Source organism: Mesitornis unicolor, unplaced genomic scaffold (assembly GCF_000695765.1).
Source record: "Mesitornis unicolor isolate BGI_N332 unplaced genomic scaffold, ASM69576v1 scaffold14317, whole genome shotgun sequence".
In the NCBI taxonomy this organism is placed as follows: Eukaryota; Metazoa; Chordata; class Aves; order Mesitornithiformes; family Mesitornithidae; genus Mesitornis; species Mesitornis unicolor.
The window spans coordinates 30,791-54,843 of NW_010197245.1; the positions used below are offsets into that span (position 1 = coordinate 30,791).

At 45.9% G+C, this 24,053-nt stretch overlaps 1 protein-coding gene across 1 annotated transcript in view; it reads left to right on the forward strand.

Moving 5' to 3' along the window:
- The window catches only part of SLC35F3 (solute carrier family 35, member F3), a 52,609-nt gene that overhangs the window by 18,185 nt on the left and 10,371 nt on the right, over positions 1 to 24,053 (forward strand). Inside the window, exon 3 of the mRNA XM_010188746.1 lies at positions 23,754 to 23,973. Within this exon, the coding sequence (XP_010187048.1) occupies positions 23,754 to 23,973 (220 nt within the window). The remainder of the gene's footprint in view (positions 1 to 23,753; positions 23,974 to 24,053) is intronic.

The window sequence follows — 24,053 nt, forward strand, 5'->3', positions numbered from 1 at the left end:
AAAAAGACTTCCCTGCCTCACCCACAGTCAGCTCACCCTGCTCATAAATCCTTGGCACTGCTGTGAGATTTCAGCAGGCTCTACCTCTTGGGTAGCCCTGGCATGGGCATGGCAAAGCTGATGAGCTCTCCAGCACTGGGAAAGCAGCCAGCAATGCGAGAAGATGACTAAGCCATCATCCCCAGCCACCCAGGGCCCTGCGCACCTCAGAGATGAGGTTCTGGAGATCCCATTGCTGCACTAACAGTGCTCTGCCGGAGGAGCGGCTCTCTTGCTGCTAGGGATGCAGAGGAAAGTAGGTTAGCAAAGCAGGCATCGCCTTCGCCAGGTTTCTGAACAAAGAGTTTCACCTCAGAGGCTGAAAGCACTCAGAGGCTCTTGTCACTCTTCCTGGGAAACAGTCTGAAAAGAAATTCAGATGCGACACTAAAATTAGTAACAGTATGAACTGCTGTTCAGTACATTTTTCTGTCGCCCAGATGTTTAAGCTTATTGAGTAACCTCTCTCTCTTTCTCAGTTTCATCACATTAAGTTTTGAGAAAGAGCTGAGCCCAACCACTGAAGCTCTTTATTCTAGTTGTGTAGGCGTGGTCTTGACAGAGCCAAATTTAACACAATTTACCCAATGTGCGGTTAGAGTAGAGCAAGGCAGATTTTTGCATTTTTTACTTTGGGGGGATTGGATAGGGATATCACAGGGCACTGAGACTCTGAGTGACTGTTACTGAGGCTTGGTGAGGTGTTAAGGTATTTTGGGTAGCATTTTTGAGGTCCTGCAACTGGATTCTATAATCTTACTGAAGGCTGTGGTGAAACTGTAATGACTCAGTTGGATGGAGCGGTGAACCAGTAATGAAAGCAGTTGGAAAGGTCTCCTTATGGTTGTGTACATATGTATGTGTTTGTATGTAGGTACATATGTATGCATATATGTGGGTATTTGTGCACCATTTGAATACACATGCTGAGCCCCTTTAACCTGCAAGAGGAGGGCTATCCCAGAAGGGAGCAAGGCTGATTTGCTTTTGACAGGCTTCATACAATGTCCTACAGATCAGGAACTCAACTGTAAAATCCAAACTGTTGAAAAAGAAAGGAAAATGAAGCCACGGCTTTTGTGCTTTCTAGCTCTAGCGTAAACACAGGGTCGTGCCTTTGACTGGGGTGGAAAAATCTCCTTGCCCAGCCTATATCTTTCCCTGTGGGTCTCAGTGAGAAAGCACAGTCTCCAGGATCAGGCCCCAACTTATTGTCTGAGGGAGCGGACACCTGCCTTCTCGCAGCAGGAAGGCTGCTGCTTCTCAAGCATCTGTCTGCAAGCGCTGCCTGTTGCTGCTCCGAAAATCCCTTCCCCCCCAACAAACAGAGCCAGAGCCTCAGGAGGGGGCACCCCGGGCACTTGCCTGCCCACATGCACAGCCTGGCTTGTCATCGGTCCCCCACTGCCACCCTGGCTGCCATCACCCCAGGCAGAGCCCCAGCTCTGGGGGTGGATCGGGCAGCAGGACGGGCTCTCACCTCCATTTACACTGCTTTCCATCCCACTCATGTTCTCTATAAAACCAATGCCCTTGACAGCCATCTCCATTCTCCATATACCTACAGATTTTAAAAAATCCTTAGCTTTTGGTAAATGCTCCTCTACAGCCGTACACAGATACTGTTCTCACTTCCAAAAAGCAAAACTCCCCTTGAGCAAGGCTTTTCAGCTCTCCTGGGCTGAAATCTTACCATGACTGATGCCCTGTGCAAAAGATGCCATGCCTAACATTCCTACCTCTATTTTAGAATCCAACTTTGATCACCCATAAGTCCTTTTGAAATCAGTGGGTGGTGATTCAGCCCACTGGAAAAGTCAGTGCATTAGGTACCTGAATATGAATTTATGTTTTTTAATTTTATATGATCCTCCTAGGATTTCAGTGTGAAGGTGGAGAGATCCAGTAATTCCTTGCAGCTTGCTCATTTATGCTGTCTGTGATTACTTGTCAAATTCTTTTTATATTATCTTCGTGGGTAACATAGTGAATCTCATCAACACCACATCATTTGTCTCTCTTAGTTTACTTTCTAGAATGATTTATGTATACATTAAATGTGATTGCAAGCCGTTTTGTAACACATGTAAACCTCAGTTTTCAAAGATCTCTGGGGATGCTCTAAGTTTTAATAACAGCCTCACATAAGCCACAATTACTCCATTCTGGCAGTGAACTTGAGTAAATATGGATATGGGGAGTTAGTAAAATAATAGTTTATTTGTTATTTCACAAATTATAATTAGGGAGAACTCTCTTTTAAGAATGTATTGAACATGTACCCTAAACTTGGTATATTCATCCTTGTTGTTATATGTGCTATTGATCTTGAAAATGTTAGATATACTTCTATTGAACAAGCGTAGCAATAAAATAAAATTCACACCAAAACCAAAGAGCAAGATTTAGTAGGTAGATTTTTTTTTTCCACTACACATCTTCAAGGTATTCCATGTTTTCCTGTTGAGCAGCTGACATTGTTTGCTCCTTTCTCCCATGTAATCCTGAAGCTGCCTGCTCAGCCTCTCTCACATGCTGGGAATATTTTGGTTTATGGCTCAGCCCACCTACCAACTATTTATTTCAGCTGCTGAGATGCAGTGAGCTAATTAACACATCCATCATCTTACACATTCTTCAGATGCCATGAGCAAGATGGAGACATAGCCTTAATCTTCTACGTCTTATTCTTTCTCTCAGGCTGGGCACTGGCTTAACTCAAACCTGTGCACATTTTCCTTGCTGAATTGTTCCTTCATGTGTTTTTGTTCTCTATTTATTGACTTCTAATTCCCTTCCTCTCCTAGCGTGCATGCTAGATTAAATCTCCATTATCTAAGCCTGTGTCTCCTTTGCCTAGCTCACACAGCCACGTAAGCTAATTAGCATCCAGCAAAGCCTCATCTGCACCAGCAGCTTGAGCTGGGTGCTTTTCCAACAGGGAAAAGCTCTCTTCCAACAGAGTCTACAGTCGAGGTTAAGCCACATATCAGCTAAAATCTGCTATTTGTTGTTTCACTGGTGATGAGTGCTAATGACTGCAGCTGCTGTTCAGGGCACTGTGGAGAAGGGCTATGATCCCCCAGTACCTGCCAAGAGAAAGTCGGGCAGAAGCGTCAGGACATTGGGGAATGCTTTTCTCACCCCTTCAGGGACCTCACCGTGAACCTAAGAAACACAGTGTGTTAAGCAGTAGTACAACCTGACAGATGAACAGGAAGAAAAATAGTTACAAATGTCCTTATAGATGAGGATAAACCCAGGATTTTCAAAAGGCCTGTTTCCTCTTCTGCGTAAGATCCACTTTCTGCCAACATAACACTGCAATCTCACCCCATTCATGTCAGAACGTAATGTAAGATGTCCAGAGCTTGTTAATGGCAGTGAAAGAGGAAGCCCTGTGAGAGAAGCAGGCAAATGACAAATCTCACTGCGAAGCTCCCCCAGAACACTTGCAGCACTGAGCCTAGCATGGCTGGGCTGGCTTAACCAAAAGACATTTATGAAATCCAAGGTTGAAAGAAATCATAGAGTCTTAGAAAGATGTAAACCTGCTTTTTTAGATAATGCCTGCAAGTTATCTGGTCAAACTAATCTATGTCTGAACTTAAACTGTAATAAGTGCTTACAGAATATGTAGGCTGTGATATATCTCCAGCAGTAATTCTGCTAGATTTTTCAACACCTCCTGCTATGCATGTGTAAGGATTTGCAGGCACACCAAAACAAGCCTACTATGTTCCCCTCTGTTTTTAACCACTCTCAGAACGGCACTGTGCCTCCTCGTTACATGCTTTCTGCTATAAACCCAATCATTTTCATTTCCCAGGCGGTTGGGATTCAATGGATTCATTGTACAGGGCTGCAACTGCACTGACCATAACTGCAACCAAAGGGTATCCGCTCCAAATTATGTAGCACATTGTGATATTGGCCTCAGGAGCCACAAATCTGGGAAAGGGCCAGAAAAGCAATTTTATAATTATAGTCTAAGTCACAGGCTTTATAAATCCGTTATTAAAAGAAAAAGAGCGGGCACACCCACAAGGCAGGCATTAATCATGGCTAGATAAAGTCCACTTCTCTCCTAGGTGGTAAGCTGCAAGGTTTCACCAGGAGTCAGCAAGGGCACCCCACACTTTTTGCCCTAACAGTGCTTTTGCCCCGTACTCTGGAAGCAGTGTGTGATCCTGGAAATAAGGTTCACAAGGTCATTTTCCAAAATGAAGGAAGGAATAAGCATGTCACAGAAGCAGAAGGTGGAAGACAAATGAACCCGGTAATTTGGTATCTGGCAAATACTTGGCTCTCCTCACTGCAGCTCAGCTTTCAGAATCAGCAAGCAGGAGGGAGGCTCATTGCACAGCCCTTAATGTCTCGCTCAGAAAATCACAGTCCCACACTCCCTGCAACTCCCTTTACCCATTACATCCAGGAAAATGCCATAAACTGCAGCTGTATGTCACAGAGCTATTGCATTTTAGCCAAGAGTGCTATAAAAATGGATGTGCTGCACACTTTGCTGATGTAGATTAAAAGAAGCTGGATTCCTATAGTCAAAAATAGTCAAAGAACAGAAAATACTTTATTATTACTTTATTACAATTACTCTAAATCAGGCTATAGTACGCAAGGGTCTTTCCTGGTATGTTTTAATTTAGAAGTCTTCTATCATAAAAGGATATTCATCTCTGGTACAGCCAATCACATGGTATCTGAGCATCTAAATGTAAGAAAACTCTTCAACAGGCTCTATTCCAGACACTTTATTAAAGCCATTACCACAGGCACATCAAAACGTAATAAACACAGAAGCAGATAATGGTCAGAACATTTCTAGCATGAAATGCACAATCTATTCCGATTAGGGGAAATCCAGGTTAAAAGCTGTCATTTTCATTTGGCAGTTTCAAATGATACAGTCACATTTCTGAGACAAATCCAGATACCATGTTCCTGAGTCACTTCAAGTTTACTATCAGCAGTCAGTCTCTGACACTTAAACATCGAAGGGCTCTTCTCATAAATCTTCCAGGTGCTCTCACTAGACAGTGTATCTCCACCCTGAGTAATCCTGACTCTTCCTCTGTCTGCTATGCTAATTCCCAGAAGGCAGTGGTACTGTTTTTCTCTCCAGAGATGTAGTCTTAGTGAATCCCAACCACTCTGCGGAGCAGCACTGTCATGGCACCCAGTACAGATGGTTCCTTGTCATAGGAAGAAGTCCCGAATTTGACAGATGGAGCACATGCAGTGCACTCCCCAGGGCTGGCAAAGTCCAAGCTGAGCTGAGCAGATGTTCAGGAGCTTCTCACAGCAGTTCATATCATTCTGTCAAAGACAATAGAAGTGTACTTTGGCTCTGCACTTACACCTAAGTGGTTCAGAGTGCTTTAATTAATGAAATGTTAATTAATTCTCACTGCTTCTGAACTGCAGGGAGATACAGTTGTCTTACAGGCTGTGTGAGGGTACATGGCTAATGCATCTGAGGTAGATGAAGCAGGAGAGCAGGAAGAGAAAGACAAGAGAGTGGCAGCAGGTTGTCCAGGGAGGGATGGATTTCTTCCTGTGTGCTGTGTCCCCAGTGCCTCCACCAGCAGCAGCTGCCGGAGACAGAACAGGGCTTGACTGGACCCAAGCTGGTAATTCCTGCATGGTCCAGGTCCATCCTTTCTCAGGCACCTCTGAGTGATTTCCTCACTGACACAGACCGGGCAAAGGAGAAGGCTTGTGCTGTATTATTATTTCAATAATTTTGATGCTGAAACACGAGTACGGCATTTGGACCAGCAGATGGGTTTTCCAGTTCATTAACTCAGGAGTTCTGCATCTTGTTCCAAAAAGGTGCCTGTGTTATTGCTGCTGCAGGGCTCCTTTCTGGTTTCCAGTCTTTCGCAAAGTAAATCAGTACCATCCTGATTTGTGGACTCACAGCCAAGATCAGGATGGCACATTGGATGCTAGCAAGGCATGCTTGCTCCTCATCAGGGCAGTTTTCAAAGTGCTGCTCTGAACAGAACTGTTTTCTTTGCAGTGAGGATCACACAAAGCAGAGCCAAAAGAAACCGTTTAGTAGGCAATAAAAATATAAAAGAAAAAGAACAAGTACATAAAAAACGTCACTAGGAATGAAAGCAGTGTGTGCTGTAACAGCTTGGTCCAAACCACGCTGACATTCCCCCACACGTGCATGGTAATGACAAGCCCCCACTGCTTTGTATTTTCTTACTTTTGTGGCACCAGACTCTGGCCAGAGGCTTTTCATGCTCCTTCATCTCTTATTGTGCAAGAGTAAAACCTTAAAAATATGAAATATTTCATATGAATATTCTAACATTTTTAAAACACATAGGGCAGCACTCTAAAGCACAGTTATTTGTGGAAGGCTTTGAATTCAAAGCAAATATCTTCCTGGCCTCTGAAGAACAGCTGCGTGTCCCATCCAAACACATAAATAATAATGGCTAGCATCCCATTCAGAGGGGCACTCTCGACTTCCAGCAGTTTTTAGTCACAAGCACCGTTTTACTGCACCATCTCAGCTTTGAGTCTGGTTTTTAAATTTGCCAAATCTGAAACCTCCTTAAGTTTCTCTTCCTTCAAATTTGCGCGTATCCCTCACCACTATTCTCATTTCTGGTCTTTACGTGGACTGCAAGTAGATTTCATTTTCTTATGACCTCTAAGCAGCGTAATCACCTCAGTGCCATTATCCCTTTGTTTTCTTGTGGAATTTATCCATTTCTATCTGATATCTCTCTCTCCCCCTACATTTCTTCTCTGTTCTCTTTAATATCACGCTTGCTTTACTTCATTGTGAATGAAGCAATCGAGGGCTAATAACCCCATTACATATATAAGTTCTTATTTTGTCTCTAATGAGAATGTTGGCTGAAAAGTCCAGATTAGGACATTGACAGCAGCTGGAAGAAAAGTCAAAGTCAAATGTGGCTGGTCTAATAGCCAAAAGTGGGACCACAAGTGGGACCCATGTATGTACCACTCCACACTTCCAGTAGGAACCAGGGAGGTAAATAAAGCTACATCATTCTGGAATTCAGATGAGCATAAGACTTTCAACCTTGGCAGCTGACACTTCCTTTAAAGACCTGATCCATCCAGTACAACAGTAAATACATACATACAATGCATAACAGGATCACTGCAAGTCTTTGAATCTGAGGTATTTGTTCACTGTTTCTCTTGCTTCTGGACACTAAGTTCAGCATCAGCAGGGAAGGCTCTGCCGGAGCTGCTTGTTCTGGCCACAGCTGGGAGGCATCTGCATCTCTTGCTGTCTAATGGGCTGCTTCGTAGCTTTCCTCTGTCAGTGGCCACATCCCAAAGAAGATGCATATGGGCATATGGCTGCTAATGACAGATCTCTAGAGATACATTTTTACACCCTGTGCCTACCCAGCCCATAGGCAGCCCTTTCTCCCATGCCAGTGACACAGCTCTCAAGGAGAGAAAGGTCTGTAGCTCCTTTGGAAGTGGAGGTTGCTGGCTTCAGCAGAGGAGGAGGGGCAAGGATTACCAACTTCCAGAATTCTGAAATGTCAAGGGCTTTCTGCATGGAGTTTCTGGGAATTTGCAAGGAGCTGATGGAAGGAGCTGGCAAGAGCAGAAACAAAGCATGTTCCTAGAGCTGCTGTGTGGTAACTCAGATTCCTCTCTGGAGGAAGGTTCCCAGCATGAAACTCAGTAGTCCTCCTCACCTCTTTGGAGGGTATAAAGGAGGAAAGTTCATGGCCTTCAGAATGATGGACATGAAACTGAGATTCAGCTTCTGAACCTTCTGAGTGCCCCATCAATCCATAGGCATAAAAAGAGCTTGACAGAAGAGCTATGAGGATGTAGACCCCTCAGAATGCAAGAAGTCGGAAAGACAAATGTGGCTTGCATCCATCCTCTAGACCTGCCTCTGGTGCTCAGAAAGAAAATTAAGTTGATGCTCTGTACTCTGTGTGTTAATAAGAGCCTTCAGAGAAAGTTTTGCTTTTTCATAGGATCCTCATGTAATACTGCCTGTAATTTTACTGACTTCTTTGTAACTGAAAAGTAGAGAGGAGAAAATTCCTTAGAGACCAAGCTCCTGGACTGGCATGTGCATGATCTCTCTAGCAGAGTCAGGTTTATGGTTTCTTTTAATATTACCTCCTGTGGGTCTTATTTATGAAGTTAACTATATTGTAAGGCTATGGAGGAAACACTCCCCTGCCTCAGGACATACTTCTTCCTTGGCTATGAAGCTTGGGTCAGTAGTGCCTTTTATGCAGTCACATTGAAGTTGTTAAGGGATAATATCAAGGGTCATTAATAGACTGGGGAGGCAAATATATTTTTTTTTCCGGGAGGCATTTTGAAGTTTCAAAAGAAATCTTGTTCCAAATGGATGAAAGGTGAAATCCAAGAGCATCCACAGATGAGAAATTAAAATAAACCACCTTTCAACTAAAATATGTGCTTGCCTATTCTGTTTTAATATTTTCTGTGGATTTTGATAATTCGCATTATTTTTCACTGTAGATTTAGTAAATATTAGTTTTAATTAAAAGGGCAGATTTCACTTAAAATGGTCAAATTGAACCATTTCAAATCCTCATTCAGTATTTTTTGTAAGTTTTTTAGCCTGCGCCCTTCTTCAGAAGCTTCTTTTTCAGTGAATGAGAATTTTGTCTCACTGCAAATTGAATGAAAATAAAAATTTACACCTTTTTGACCAACATTTGTAGAATATGTCCTCAAAGATCCAAACAACACGAGTTCCCGCAGCTCTTCACTGGAACTGTATCTACCTAACTCTTCATGAGCACAGTCACTTGGAGTTTCAGCTGCTACGGCTCAGTTCTGAGCTATACAATTCTTCTTTAAAAGCACAGTGAGTGTCAGTATTTTTCACTTTGCCTGTTTACTGTTCAAAGAATAAGGTGTTCATATGGGAAGCAAAAAATTACATATTTCTCTTGGACAACAGGTAATTGATTTCTAAGCCATTTTCAGTTATTGTATGCCACTTGCGAGACCTAAATGTTCCAGTAATGCAGAGAGAAGCCAACAGAAAAGATTCACCTGTGCTTGATACAAAGTACTCTAAAAATGACCACAAATACAAGCATTTAGAAAATGAGAGAAGAATTAATGTTACGTATCACTCTGATTTTACCATTTATACTAAGGTCTTATACTAAATTAATGCAGTCAGGAACAGCAATGTATCGTAGAAAACGTTTTCTGAAGGACTAGCCTATTGGGAGCAAGGTCAAAACAAGTAAAGCTGGTTTTGGAAATATGAATCTCAGAAGTGCTGTACATCATATTTCATAACACCACCCTTTTGGCACCAAACTCATCAGCTGTCCTCCTTCACTTTGTGTGACGTAAAACTGCCGAGTTTCTCAGTCTCTCACAGGCTGGTTTTTGAAGATCGCTATGCTCTGAAGTGTGCTGTTAAATCAAGCTCTGCAAGGAGGGTAGATGCCATCACAGTGGCTTGAGAGCTCCTCACTCCACTTCCTTAGGAAGTTCAGGACTCGCTCCCCTCTCTGCTATGCTGCTGTCTGGGGGATTGGGGTGCCATTGCTGAACGACAGAAAGTAAGGGATTTTGGGGCAGAGTGCACTCTGGTTTTGTGTGAAATGGACATCAGCAATGCAATTAAAAAGCCAAACAAACTTCAAACAGAACAGATTCACCTGTTCTTGATACAATGTACTCTAAAAATGACCACAAATACAAGCATTTAGAAAATATTATTTCCTTTTTATATCCTAGTTTACTTAATGCATCTAGGGGCAATTTGTGTGTCAGAAATGTCAGCTTTTCTGTTATGCCAGTGAGCTCTTGTCTTTCTTTTTTGTATAACGTACTTTCTTTTCATTGACTAACTGCCAAGTTGATGGTGTCTCTTTTGCTGTCTCCTGACTCACGTGCCTTCCTGCTCCCAGCTGTCTCAGTATCCTGTCACCATGCTGAGCAATTAGTAGTTAGGCTGTGAGGTTGATTTATTTTCCTTGCTTTCTATATTACAGCTTGGTGATGCTATGGAGTGAGGATTTACTGAGCCAATACTTTATGCACACATCCTAAGGCTGGCATCACCAGCGAGAAGGGCCATGGGCTGGCAGAGGTTTGCCCAGCTGGTACCATATATCATATAGAACCTTTCTGTCAATCCATAGGCATAAAGTTCTGAAGTAAATGTGCGTGTGAGTGTATGTATGTATGTGTATTCTGTATATGTATATATATGTTCCTAAATAGATATATATATATATGTATGGGTTTCAATAATGGCTGTCTCAGAGTGTTTATGTAGCCAGTGTTACCGCTGAGATATTTGGCTTCAAGTTGTTCCAGGGGAGGTTTAGGTTGGATGTTAGGAGGGATTTCTTTACTGAAAGGGTTGTCAAGCACTAGAACAGGCTGCCCAGAGAAGTGGTTGTAACTTACTACTGTAAGTATTTAAAAGACAAGTAGATGTTATGCTTAGGGACATGGTCTAGTGGCGGACTTAGGGCTGGTTCAATGGTTGGACTCAATAATCTTAAAGGTTTTTTCCAACCAAAACCATTCTATGATTCTGATTTCTCTCCTCCTTGTATTGCCCCTTGTCTTGCTCCTTCCCTCTACCAAGACATTGCAGCACTGTTTCTCCTCATGTCAGCACTGTGCTTCTAAATCAGCAGATCCAAACCTCCTCAATTTCTAGAAGCCAAGACATCAGCTATTATAAAAGCATTTTATTCTTGCATACTATTTTGTCTGCCTATACCAACTGCTACAAAAATCCAGTTCACAGGATCCAGCTGGCCAGCTTCTCCTGAAAGTTTCATTTTGACTATTCCAAAAAGTAGCAAGTGGTTCAAGTCACAGCTGAAGAGCACAGGCCAGAGATAAATCATATCAGACCAAGCTTAAGATATCCGCAAGCGATTGCTGCACAGTTTCAGACTTGCAGACCTTTCACACCCAGAACATCCATTGACGTCAATGGAAATTTTGGATGATGATGGAGACCAGTGACGATGTTGACTCCAGCAGTGAAAGCCTTGAGAGCCTAATGTTTAGGTTTTCTCTGCCTTAGTTTGTATATGCTGTCCCTCACCACATGCCGAATGCTGCACAAATGCTTGTCTGCATTTACCACAACACAGCACTGGGAAATAACAGAGAGCCTGTCCCCCTCACGCCCCACTGCTGAGCCGAGGGGGACAGGCTGGCTGGGTGACTTCGTCTCCCTCACACAGGGGGTTTGTGATAGAGTGTCACCATGGACCTCAGATTCAGGCTCCCAGTACCCTTTCCAGTGTTTTTCCTGGGACGCTTTTCATCTTTGCAGTAACTGAACTTTTGTAACATTGCTTGAGGTGCCTCTCCGAACTGCTGGGACCTGGAGAGAATTGCCTAACCTGTTTAGGTAACTTTAAAAATAATGTGGGTTTGTGGTTTGGGTTTGTTTGGTTTTTTTAAAAAATAAATTTATTATTTCACCTTTTAAAGGCCAACATTAGCAAACACATTCATACAGCAGCCTGGGTCATGCAGGACACAAGTTAGGTGTGACTTCCATGCAGGTGCATCTACCGGGCTGACTCAGGTGCAGGCCCTGCCCCTCAGTGCAGCCCCCAGCCACGCTGGGTGAGGAAAGAGGCCCTGAAGCAGGTCCTCTGACAGCTGAGGTACCCTTCCCATAAGCTGGGGTGCAGCCTCCCAGATGGCCCCAGGGTGTTGGGGAGGCTAGGGCAGTGCTGCCCCCGGCCCCAAGCGGGACCGCATTGCCCTGCTCCCTGCCTAGGCAAAAGCTGTGCTGGCACAGCCAGAGACTTTTCCTGGCAGCAGCAGCACTCAGCAGCCACGGAGCTGAGCCCTGCAGGGTTTTTTTAATTTGGGCTGGACATGATAAAAGTGAGGAACAAGAGCCCCTGGGGGAGTGGTCCCTCTGGAGACCCAGCAGCCCTAGGTCACTTCTATTTGACTGGTGCAGTGGGAGATCCTCAGGAAGGTCTGAATTAATTGACATTCAGTTGCTCCAAGCAGTTGGTGCCCTGTTTTTGTCAGCAGTCATTAGGTGTGTGGTGTAAGTAGGAGCCATCCTGCTGGACTTGGGCTTCAAGGACACCTGCTCACCAGCTGGTCTGCTGGTCTGAAAATACTTGCAAGCAGCAGGAACACCCCAGCTGTGCCAGTGTGCCCCTTGAATCAGGCATTCCCTGTCCTCATCGCACCCTGATGAACCCAGGAGGAGGAAGAGGTGATGCAGTGCAGTCTTACAGCAGTGGTCATCTTCAAAATGGTTGGCCAGCCACTATCACAACCCTAAATACATTTAAAGAATTGATGTGATACAGGAAGGAGGTTTTAAGGGCAATGTTAGAGAGCTCTGTTAGGAATTCCCTGTTTCATTGTTGAGCTTTTTTAAACTCTTGGGTAAAGACTGTCTGGCAACTCGCTGCTGCTCATTTTGTTAGTTTGCTCCATAACTCCGTAAGGATCATCATTAGCTTCATACCAGCTGGCTAGCTGCTCTTCACAATCTACCTTGGCCTGCCTGCACATGGCTTTACATGGTGCTGCTGGACTTGACAGTCCTTTCTCTTTACTCCATTTGGGCATTATGTCAGGTCCTGACATAGCCTCCCTCCCTCACACCCCACCTTGCAAATGGGCCAGTTCTCTCTTGCTCGTCCTCCAGCCCTGCCTAAAACACAGCAGAAACCACCCCTCTGCATGCACCATGGGCATGCCTGTAATCCCAGATACCTGTGAAGCTTACATTGCCCCTTTCAGCTTCAGCAACTGCTGCTGTCTGGTCTGATTACTTCCTGGCTACTTCTCTGCTAGGCTCTGACCAAGATTTAAGACCGATCCTGCATGCTACACCAGACCAAGTTAAGGGCTGCATGTCCTCATGGGCTCAGTAACCAGCTGCTCCATGAAGCTGTCTTTGAACGTAACTAAAAAGCTCATCTTAATGTCCAGGTACGATGTTTCCTGTTCTGTGGGCGTTTGGGGCTTGCATATAGCAACAGTATTACATTTTATTTGTACAATGCCGATTATCTAGAAGAGTATAAGGCAATTCAGGCTCTAGGTACCTCTGTAGTGTAAAGGCAAAAAACGTTGGATAATGCATCATGTGATAACTTCCGCTGTCTGATCACTGAGTACATTTTGTCACATTAAAAGCTGCTTCTTGCCAGGAATGCTTGCTGCGTTTTCATAAATAGCACATCTGCTCTGATGAGATGGAAGACCCACAAATACCATCCTGCCCCATGCAGCAAGTTGAAGGCATGACTTCAGCAGGAGTGATAACACACCCCGGAGTGAGCTCAGCTCACCCTGATGCTCATGGACAGCTATGACTCTCTGAGAAATCTGTTTCAATGTCTGCTTGCACTGCTACAGCCGGTGCTCTTCCTCTAAAGTAGCAGCAGGGCAGTAGTGCTGCTGCTTGATTTTACCTTCTCCTTCATGCTTTCCCTCATGTCCCGCCAGGGGTGGCTGGTGGTCCTGCGCCCACAACAAGCAAAATTCTGCAGTATCTTCAGGTGCAAAAATTAAATGAAATATTCATCCTAATGCAATCCACTTCCTGCAGCTTTTGCTGCAGTCATGTGTTTAAAAGCTGTAGAGTGTGTCCTAGGACTACTGCTCTTCGCTGGAAATGGACGGAGGAAAACTGAACAGGTTTAGTGCCCTGGGTGCAGCAAATTATACATGGGGGACCATCTAACAGGGGAAGCTCCAGGCTGAAACTCCCACCTCAGCATTTTGCTAAAGCAGTTTACAATATGTGAATCTTCCCTGTGGTTTGGTCTTGTTCTTTTAAACTTATTTTTTTAGATGTTATTTTAAGCAGTCTCTCATTAAGGCTTCTGAGTGTGTGCTAAAGCTTGTCTTGAAAATGTGTATTCAGGTGGTTTGTAAGATTTGTGTTATTTGCTTCTTTTGGAGCCATTCTGGTGTATTATGTAAATCCCTAGCTAAGCATTTCCTGGGACCATTTATTGCACACATGCCTAGTTTGGCACACGTACAGTGCTGAGCAAAATCAATTGCTGCTGTCTCTCTAGTTCAGAGGAGGAAGATCAGCCTGGAGAATTTTGTTTAATTTAAGAGAAGACAATTTTCTCATTTAGTTACCTATTAGAACAAGTTTTCTGCAAATGAGCTGGAAACTCCAAAAATAGATAAAAGTTTAAACATCAACCCAAAATTGTGTGTAGAAACAAGTAAAGCTCAACATTAGACACAGGCATTCAAAAGTGGCAGTCAAATGCTGGATTGACTTCTGTGGTTGTTTCTTGCATTTAATAACATGCTTACAGAAAAATATGCATGGGACAGTGGGCATTAACAGGCCATTAGACTATTTTAGATAACATCTGTTTCTGAGAAGCTGCTTAATCCCTTGAACAGTTATTTTTCAGTACATGTAATCAGGTAGGTTTGGTGACAAGCACCAGATCTACCTCTTGCTTTAAGCTTCAGTTCTGGCCTTTTTCTATGTCCTGACTCTGCATGAATTCACTCCCAGAGCTGAGGAAAGCAAGTGTGGGGTACCTGACACCAGGAACTTCCCCATCCTTCCTTGGTTTCAAGTTTTGACATTCCCTGGCCAGGTCCTTGATTCTCTCCACACATGTAAGCTCGGGAAGGGGCTGTGGGTTGCAGTTTGTCTCCATTCCCTCCCGCAGAAAGGAGGTCTGCAAGGACCTCTCTAGGGGCACAGGCAGTGGGAAGGGAGTGTGACTTTTCAGGCTTACCCCCACCCCAAGCCTCCAAACTCCATCCCCGGTATTGATGCCAGCCACACCTGGAAGGTCAGAAAAAGCACAGAGCTCCTTGCAGGCAACATCACTGCAGCTCACAGGTCTCAGCAGGAGTGGAACAAGCTGTTGGGGGTCATGGCATGCCCTGCCACCCCACAGTCCCTCTGAAGGAAGCCCCCAATTACTTGGAGCTGGCAGTGGACAGCGCTGCCCCATCTCCTGTCTCTCCACCACAGTCTGATGTACCTGGGTCCTCTGTTTCTTCAGAGAGCAGAGCCCTGACATATGTCACCATCACTTGAGTCTAAATGAAGCTGGAAATAGACATTTTGAATTATACGTTGTGGTGGAGCATCATGATGTGCCACTGCACTGTGCTAAGGGAAGGGAATGTAAAAGCAATTTCCATTCGTGGGGGAAAACCCCACCAGCAGTGTTGCCCCCTTGCATGTGGCCTGATACCAATGACCATGGGGCCATATTCAGCCCTCAACCTCCCATATGAGCAGCACTCACACCCCACGGCCCCACCTCTCTGCCACCTTCCCACAGCTGGGCATGGGGCCAGAGCATAGCCCTGCAATCCACTTTGCTTTTCTGCTGTGGACTCCCCTCCAGCATGGGCCCCAGGGGATCCCTGCAGGGGCATGTCAGGAAGGGGTGAAATCCTTACTGTGGTGGCAATGAGCAGATGCACTTGGTGTGGACCATGGCTCATCACTGGTCTGGGAGCATCCCTCCAGCATGGCACAGCACAGCACAGTCCGTGAGCCACCTGCTGCTTGAATTGCTTCCCATGTAAGATTTGTCAACATTACCTCATATTGACCTTTCCCTAATGACTAGAGGAATCGATTAAAGAAACTTTTCCCTGTGAAATCAGCTGCAAAAATGGTGCTTTCATGACAGGCTGCGCTTGCTGCTTTGTCCTTTCTAGGGACAGGATGCTCCAAGCCTGAGATTTTCTGACAGTAGCCAAGCATTTCTTCAGCTCTTCTCAGGCACAGATCTGGTAAAAGAAAAGTGCCTGGTCATGATGAATCACTCACTAAACAGCTTAATGGTGCTCCCTCACCAGCCATTATGGTGGGCAGAATTAGTTAAACAGCCACTTGAAACACGTCAGGCATTTTCCAGGAAGAAAAGAGGCGACCCTGGCCTCCAAGTCGATAAACCGGTGCCATCACCAGGGCTCATGTTTTTTGCCAGGCTGCAGGGCTGCAGCCCTTCATTAGGCAGAGTATAATGAGAGCCCAAAGGGCCAGGCTCTGCATCCCCAGTTCAGTCCCCAGTATGGACAGACTGGACTGGATAAGTTCAGGGCATCTCTGAGCAGCCACACAGCCGCTCTCCTGGCCCCATCCTTTGGCTAATGGCCACGGGCTGCAGCGTGCCTCTGAAGGCAGTGCAGGCAGTGGGGTGGGCGAGGGGCACTGGCACACCCAGGGCAGGTCTCAGACCTCTGGAAACCAAGGAGGAGCTTGTGCCCTCCCAGCACTGGGAAGCAGCTTAGCTGAGCTAGTCTGCATGCATGGGAATAAAGCTGGAGGCAGGGATATATGAGTCTTCTTGTAAGAGCCTCGGGCCAGCAGGTCAATAAAAGCCACCGCAGGAATCCCGGGCACCTCTCTGCAAAGTGCTGAGGCCAGCAGATTTATTTGCAGCATTTTATGATCTGGGACATGCCACTGGAGCCTCCGTGCAACTGTTCTGCTGGCATGTGAACCTGTGGTGACTCAGGAAAAAGGCACCCTGGGGGCTGTCTTGATAAGCAACAGGAATTGGCTATAAAATAAACATGCAGGAAAAGTGAAGCCCCAGCTCCCCAAAGGTGCAGCCTACAGGCAGCCCTTGTCCTGCTGCTTTCAAGCACCCAGGCTCCCCCTGCCTCAGCTTGCACATCCGTTAAATGGGGTTTATGAGCCCACGCTTTGCTCTCACTGCTTTGAAACGTGACTGCCTGAGAGGCTGATTTTGTCAGGACCGCCATTCACATCAGCCCTGGCTCAAGGGTTGGGGAATCGTAGCTGAAGGCATGATCCTGTTTTTTTGGGAAACACAGCAAGCACACTCCTGGAAAGCATTTCTGAGGAATATACCCTTGTATGCACAGCAGTCATCTATGTACCTCCACTCGTGAGCGTAATGCATGAGGGATGCTGCGGCCCTGGCAAGATGAATTATGAAAAAATGTCCCAGAAATGTCACTATGAGAAATTAAACTTGGGTTTAGTTTTCTTCCCTCCTTTTACCAGTCAGGGCAACTCATCTTTTCTTTGTTTTTGCATGCTGCAGCTATCTTGTGAGCCCCTCCAGAAGACACAGCATGACATTTTAGTCCATGTCTCTTTTTTTCATACATTGAACAGAAATTGTGTGACTGTTAACAGCTCATCTGCAGATTATTTTTCCATGCAGGCCTAATCAGTGCATGGATTGGCAAAACATGTTTTGCCTGCCAATGTCTCATCAAAAGACCAGATTCACTGTTGCGGTGGCAGCTTTGCTGTGCTCCATGGAGGTGATGCTCGCTCTGCTGAAAATCAGGAGCAATTTAGCCAAATTCAATTTGCAGGTACAGACCTTGCAAGGTCATAGTGAGAAACACAGTCTACAAATTAAAAATATCACATGGTAGGAGCAACAGCAGATCCAAATTGCTTTGGTGGACGAGACTTATTGTGAACACTGCGACAGTGAGAATATTGTAACAAAAGTTAACAGTCGGGAAAGAAGGAATAACCTGCTTGTGCAAAGTATTTCTTCAGGATGTGTATTCCTCCCAGATATTTTCTGGTTCACTGCATCTTTCCCAAAGATGTAATGGCAGCTTCAATGGTTTGTTAACCTTTCTGGCATAAGTTTGTTCTACAGTAAGTATCAAGAGACTAAACCCCTATCCTGGGGGCACACACTGTGCAAGCTTTCTGTGGTTCTTGTCTACCTTTCCTCTCCATAGGTGGGGGGTTTTTTTGCAAAATGGGAGCAAAAAGCATTCCTTTCAGTCTTTGCAGAATTTCATACATTTATTTGCAGAATTTCAAAGCAGTAGAGAAACATTCCAACTACCTGACAATGAGTAAAGATAAAAAAGGCAGTGGAAGGTGAATAGCATTAACCATATAACTGTGAGCTCAATGGGAAAAAACTGAGCTTTACTGTCATATTTTATTTGCAAGTTATATTTGACTGCAACACCTGCTTTCCACATGATTAACTCTTATTTAGCATGCAATTTTAGCACTAACTACTTCTGATTTACTTCAGTGGGGCTGCTCAGTTCCAGTGTTGGAGGTATTTTGCTAGTCATCTTGTGTTGGAGACATGCCTAATGGGGCAGAGCTAATTTGCCATTTGCTGGGCTAATGAAGAAACACACTAAAAAGATTATGAGGAAAAACAAGAACTAGTACATGAAAGATTAAGAATACAGCAAACAAATGAGTGTAAAAATGCAAACGGTAGGATCTCTACACCTTAGGCTTTTCTGTAGTATCTTTCATCACAGCACAGTTCCTGTCATGCTGTAGCAGCTACATGCCATTTCCAAGTGACATTACACATTTCTATCAGCCCATGGTAGTTTTCAGGGTACCCTGTGACAAGCGATGGGGGACCAGAATCCCCATTTGGGAGAGGGAACCACTGGTATATCCATCCCAACCGGTGCCAGTCAGGACTTGCTAACCCCTTCTCAGGGGCTGTTAATGTGAGGGGCTTGTGCCACAGCAGCAGTAAGGTGGGTTCAGTTGTGCCATGTGGTGCCCACTGCTTTATTTGAAACCTACAAGCAGATGTCCATCTGTCCCCACCACTGTCTTCCCATGCTGAGCATGTCCTGAAAGCCAAACAGCCACATCTGCTCCCAAATGGGCTTTATGCCAACCAGGCCAACTGTGTGCCCCTTTTTCTCACCTGCACCATCCCATTACCCTAGTACACAGCAGAGATACCTGCTGCTGCAGCCCCCTAAGCAACAGCCCCTGATGAGCACATCCACTGTGTAACATCTATCTGGAAACACTTTCCAAAGGCCCTGTGTAACCACGCTGCAGTTCCCTCAGTTCACATGTAGACCTCCTCCCAGCAGTGTAATGCCACCTTTTCTTTCAGTCGTGAGCCTTCAGACTGTCTATGAGCATGGATATGACACTTCTGAGTGGGACCAAGCTTTTCTTTATTGCTGCAGTGGTGATTAAGCCAGTGCATTTCCATTCCAGTATCCTTCCTTTGATGTTTCCATTATGGTCTTACACAGGCCTTTGCTGTTGCCTTGCCTAACACCTTGCATTTGTTTTTAAACCAACTGCTGTGATTACAATGGAGCTGTAGCTCATGAAGGCAGAATCAAGGAAAATAATGCAGGAAGCTAGTTTATCTCAAAAAATACGGCATTATGCCCTGCAACACCAAAGCTCCCTGCTGCCACCTTATCCAGAAACAGCCCAGCAGTTGTAGGAATTTACTCCTCATGCTGGAGGATTACACAGAGTTGAAGAAAGAGCATCTCTGCAGGGTGGCTCTGCAGGATATCTGCAGGGCGGCTTCCCTGCCCAGGAGGAGCCATGCTCGGCATGACCCAGAGATGCACAGGGCCAAGGCACATCTGAGCTTTGCATCAGCATTTCCCTATGGCCTCTCTGGCCATTGTCCACACCCAAATCCCACTGCTCCATGGGCAAAGCAGAGTGAGCCCAGCAAATGAAACTGGATCAGCAAGTGAGCAGCAGGGCGGCTTTTGGGTTGAGGTGGTAGGTGAGACCAGAAGACACAGGATTTCTGGCAATGCAGGTGGGAGTAGGTTTGGTCAATCTTTGATGACAATTTCTCTTTTAGCACAGAGGATGGGATTTCTCCTGCCAGACACACACTGGAGGTGCCTGTGTCTGTGCTCCTCACCTTGGGGTCGCTTTTAGAGCTGAAGGAGAGGAATAGAAGTAACTTCTTCCTGGGCTCAGTGCCTCCTGAGGTAGGCAGCAAAGGCAGCTCAGGTACGTGCATCGCCAGTGATTCTAAACAGAGCCTGTGGTCCTGGCTCAAACATAAAAAGCTGCTTATACATACCTAAAGGTCAGTAGGCAGAAGCTCCCCACTACCACTTTGTGTCCCCTGGGACTCAGCAGTCCATGAGGTTATTAGAGACACACGCATACATATTCATCTCACAGAGAACTACCAGAGCATCTTCAGAGCCTCCTCCTGCAGGATGTCTTCGAGGTACATGAAAAATACACACTCTATAAGTAAATAAGGTTGCTTGCTGTTAACTGTGCCATTATTTAAGATAGGCCAAGGTCTCTCTGTCTTGTAGGTGTATGGCCCAGGAGGTCTTTGAAAGCTGTCCAGCGAGCCTAAGGGATGATGGGCAGCAGTGCATACTCTGTGTGAGCAGGGAGAGGGAGCCTGCAGAGGACTGTGACCAACAGGGGTTGGTTGTGTGCACACCACGACAGCCCCGCTCAGCTCTAGTTGCTGAAAGACTCCCTCTGAGGACAAGCACCAGGAGCACAGGGGAACACCCGTTTACAGGATGGCTGCTTGCTTTCTTTGCAAAGCACAACTCTGACACTTCTGTCCACGTTAGCTAACAGCAGGGATTTAGTCCCAGAGATGACCGCAACAAAGAGAAGAGTCTGCAGGGGTATCTGGTAGCGCCCTCCCTTTTCACCCCAGATGAGCTAGAGCTTACTGTGCAGCAGGACTGGCTCACTGAAGCCTGGATAAACTGAGATAGAAATTCTATTGTATCCTGGAAATCAGAGAGCTTGACTGCTGGCCTCAGCAGTCAAAGCTGGAGGGGGCTGGTGGTGCCAGAGAGGTGTGCTTCCCCACCAGCCCAGAGTCAGGCAGCTTGCTCTGGTGCAAGCAGAGGACTCCCTCCGTGTCCTGCCTTTGGCGGGTTGACCTGCAAGACTCTGTCTCGTAAAACCTCAAGGAACTGACCCCCAGCTCCTCATCTGTACCGTGGCTTTGGGATACTTGGGATCAGGCCTTATACGAGGAACTGCAGTGCTGAGTTGGGCTCCAAAGGGCGCAGAATGCTTTCAGACTGCCCTCTGGGTAGGGTGTTTTTTGTCTTTCTTAAAAAGTAACATTTTGTTAGCAGATGCAATGATTGTTATAAATTCATAGGCAGGCTCTGCTGGTGCAGTCAGGCATGTCTGGAGCACCACAGGACACAAGGTCTGGTTTTGCCGAAGAGTATCCATAAAACATCAGGACACTCACTGGATACAAAATTAACTGTAATTAACTGGACAGAAGGAGCAACTGTGTCCAAAATGTTCTGTAAAAATACTTAAAGTTGAAGGTTGATTTTTCTGGAGTGATTTCATCCCCCAACTGTTTTGGGATTATGGTGTGGGTTATATCACAGCCCTGTCTTGCTTCCCATAACTATTTATCTGCCGTTACTCACTGACAACTCCCTTCATCAAATGCTTCCTGATGTGCCTTCATAAGCTGCATTATGGCACCAAGGAACAATCAGTTTTCTCAATAAGCAGTAGCAAACCTGGGGAGACAATTAATTGTGAGGGGGTTATTGTACAGTATGTAGTCATCCTGGCACATGAAACGTACCACATTTTTCCTAGTGCTCCTCAGATATCACTGGAGATACTGGGTCCAAGAAAGCCATCTAACCCATCTTCTATCTCTGCAAAGAGCTGGTGGTTCAGCAGTGTCTCCAGCAGTTGTTGTGCGTGTGGGTGCAGTTCTGGTAGCATCCTCCAGAGTCCTGGGTGACCTCAGGAAGAAGCCCCCTTACAACCCCATGCTGGGATAAGGAAACTTCTGCCATAAAGAGGTCTCCTTTGGAAGCTGGAGCTGGCCTACAAGAAGCAGTTCAGACTTGGTGAAACTAGTCAAAACAGCTAAAAGGAAGCTCTGTTGTATAGGCCAGTGAGAGGAGACTCCCATGGGAGAAATGCAGCTCCGGGTCCTGATCCATGCCAGGGTAAGGCTGTCCTTTAGGGCATCACAGCACTACACTGAGTGCTTCAGGGATGAGGGCAAGTGCCAGGCTGTGTTACTGTATGGATCCAGTGGTATCTGCTAAACAAGATTCAGGCCCACAGTACAGTAAAAGCATGTATTTATACTATATATGAAACAGTGATTCCCAGTTCTGTATGTGGGGAACAGATTTTTTTGGCAAGAGGAACTATTTTTACCTAGAATTAATCCCAACATAAATTCCATTTTAGTCTGTTCATTTGACTACGGCCTTCCTGTCTCTCTCATACTAATCTTACTTAATTTAATTTAAACTGTGCCTGCGATTTTTATCTTCAGAGCATTAGACTGTCTGCCTGCAACACCCTGGCAGTCAAACCCTCCCCGGAGTCTTGGGAAGCAGGTTTAAGCCGCTAGTGAAGTTCTGGACTGGGTTTTTCAATGTCTTTCTCCATCTCCGTGCACTCCCTGCGTCCCAAGCAGCTCAGGTGAATGTGTCCGTGTACAGCAGCCAAAGCCCAGGTTCATCACATCCAGAGATGGGCAAGTTCTGCACAGGAGATGGGCAAGTTCTGCACAGCCATGACTCAGAATGAGAGACTGGCAGGCGACAAAACCCAGCAAACACTGAAAATGCATTTCCTCTACCCCGCAGCCTCGTACCTGCTACAGCAGAGGGGGACCTAGACAGATGGGAAGTTAGTGATGGGGAAATCTGAAGAGTCTCAGAGTGTGGATGCATTTCTTTAGGGAATCATCTGAAACAGCTCCATTGTCTGAGAAAGTGGATCAAAAACACACTTTCATCAGACTACAAATAATGCACCTTACATGCTCAGTATCAGGAAGCAAACGGCTTAAAATTCAAGGCAGGAGTGAAAACCTATTTGGCATTCATTGTAAGAGGTATATTTAATTTTGCTCAAACTTTGCCAAAGCACCTCATTAAAGTACTTCCAGGCCTCAGGGGTTTTGCAGGTTTGAAAGCCAGCACAGGCTCTGGCACCACCACTGCCTGCTACCTGCACACCTCAGCAGGCTGCACCCCCGCCTCACAGACCCCTGTGTTGCATCTTGGTGTTACTACATTTCCCTGCAGGCAGGGCCAGAAGCTTCCAGCTCTGCTGCCCGACAGAAGGTGGTTGTCTGCAGATCTCCCCTCGCAGCCTCTCCCCGGTGGTGACCCCTGCAGCCCAATCCCAGCCCCCTCCCGCTGCCTCCCCAGAGCCATCCTGGCAGGGCCAGGCTGCAGCCAATCCCTCCTGTCCCCTTTTGCCCACCAGCACCTCCAGGACACAAATAAACCCTTAGTATTTCCTCTTCCTGCACCAGGGCCTTACCCATTTGGGGATTTGCAGCATCCCCAGCCCTCACTGCACACATCAGCTCCTGGCTCCACGCTGCTGTGCTGACTGACCCAGCATGGGCCTGGGTGCCCCCACGCCGTGTCCCGGCGCATGTCCTCACCCTAGCAGGAGTGGGCAGCCTCCTCTTGCTCCTACCCCTTCTGTTGCTGGGGGGCTTGAGCTAGGTCCCACACGTTGAGACTCCTTCCTAGTCCTACATAGCAGATCGCAGATGGGCATCAGGGTCCTGTGGCTGCAGCAGGAGCAGGGAGCAGAGGGCTTTGCTGCTCGCCCTGGCCTCTCAGCATCCCAGTGCCTACAGGAGGATGACCCCACGCTGTTTCAAGATGTCTGCTGTAAAGGTGCTCATGGCAAGGGTGCAATTTCACCACCTGACTTTACCTCTCCCCTTGCTCTTCCACTGCTGTCCCTTCCGTGTTTGCAGCCCCTGCACTTTCATACCGCTTTGCAACAGATGCTGAAACTTGTTTTTCTTCTCCTCCTCTTTAAGTTATGTGTCCCTCTTTCCCCAAAGGAAAAGAAGAGGAGCAAGAAAGAAAATAAAGCCCTATATTTGCTGCAAACTGTGACTGGCTTGTGTAATAATGCTGCCTTTCTCTCCTTGTTTTAGGGAGTGCTGCCGATTTTTTGGAGAAAATGGCTTGACTTTGAAGGTGTTTTTTACCAAGGCAGCACCCTTTGGTGTTCTTTGGACACTCACGAACTACCTTTACTTACATGCAATAAAGAAAATAAACACTACGGATGTCTCCGTGTTGTTCTGCTGCAACAAAGCTTTTGTGTTCTTGCTTTCATGGATTGTTCTGAGGGACAGGTTCATGGGAGTGAGGGTAAGTGACTCCTTATCTCTATCTCCCTTCTTCCCTCTCACCTTTCTGCCTTTCCTTTCTCCCACCAGTGGAGCCAAGCA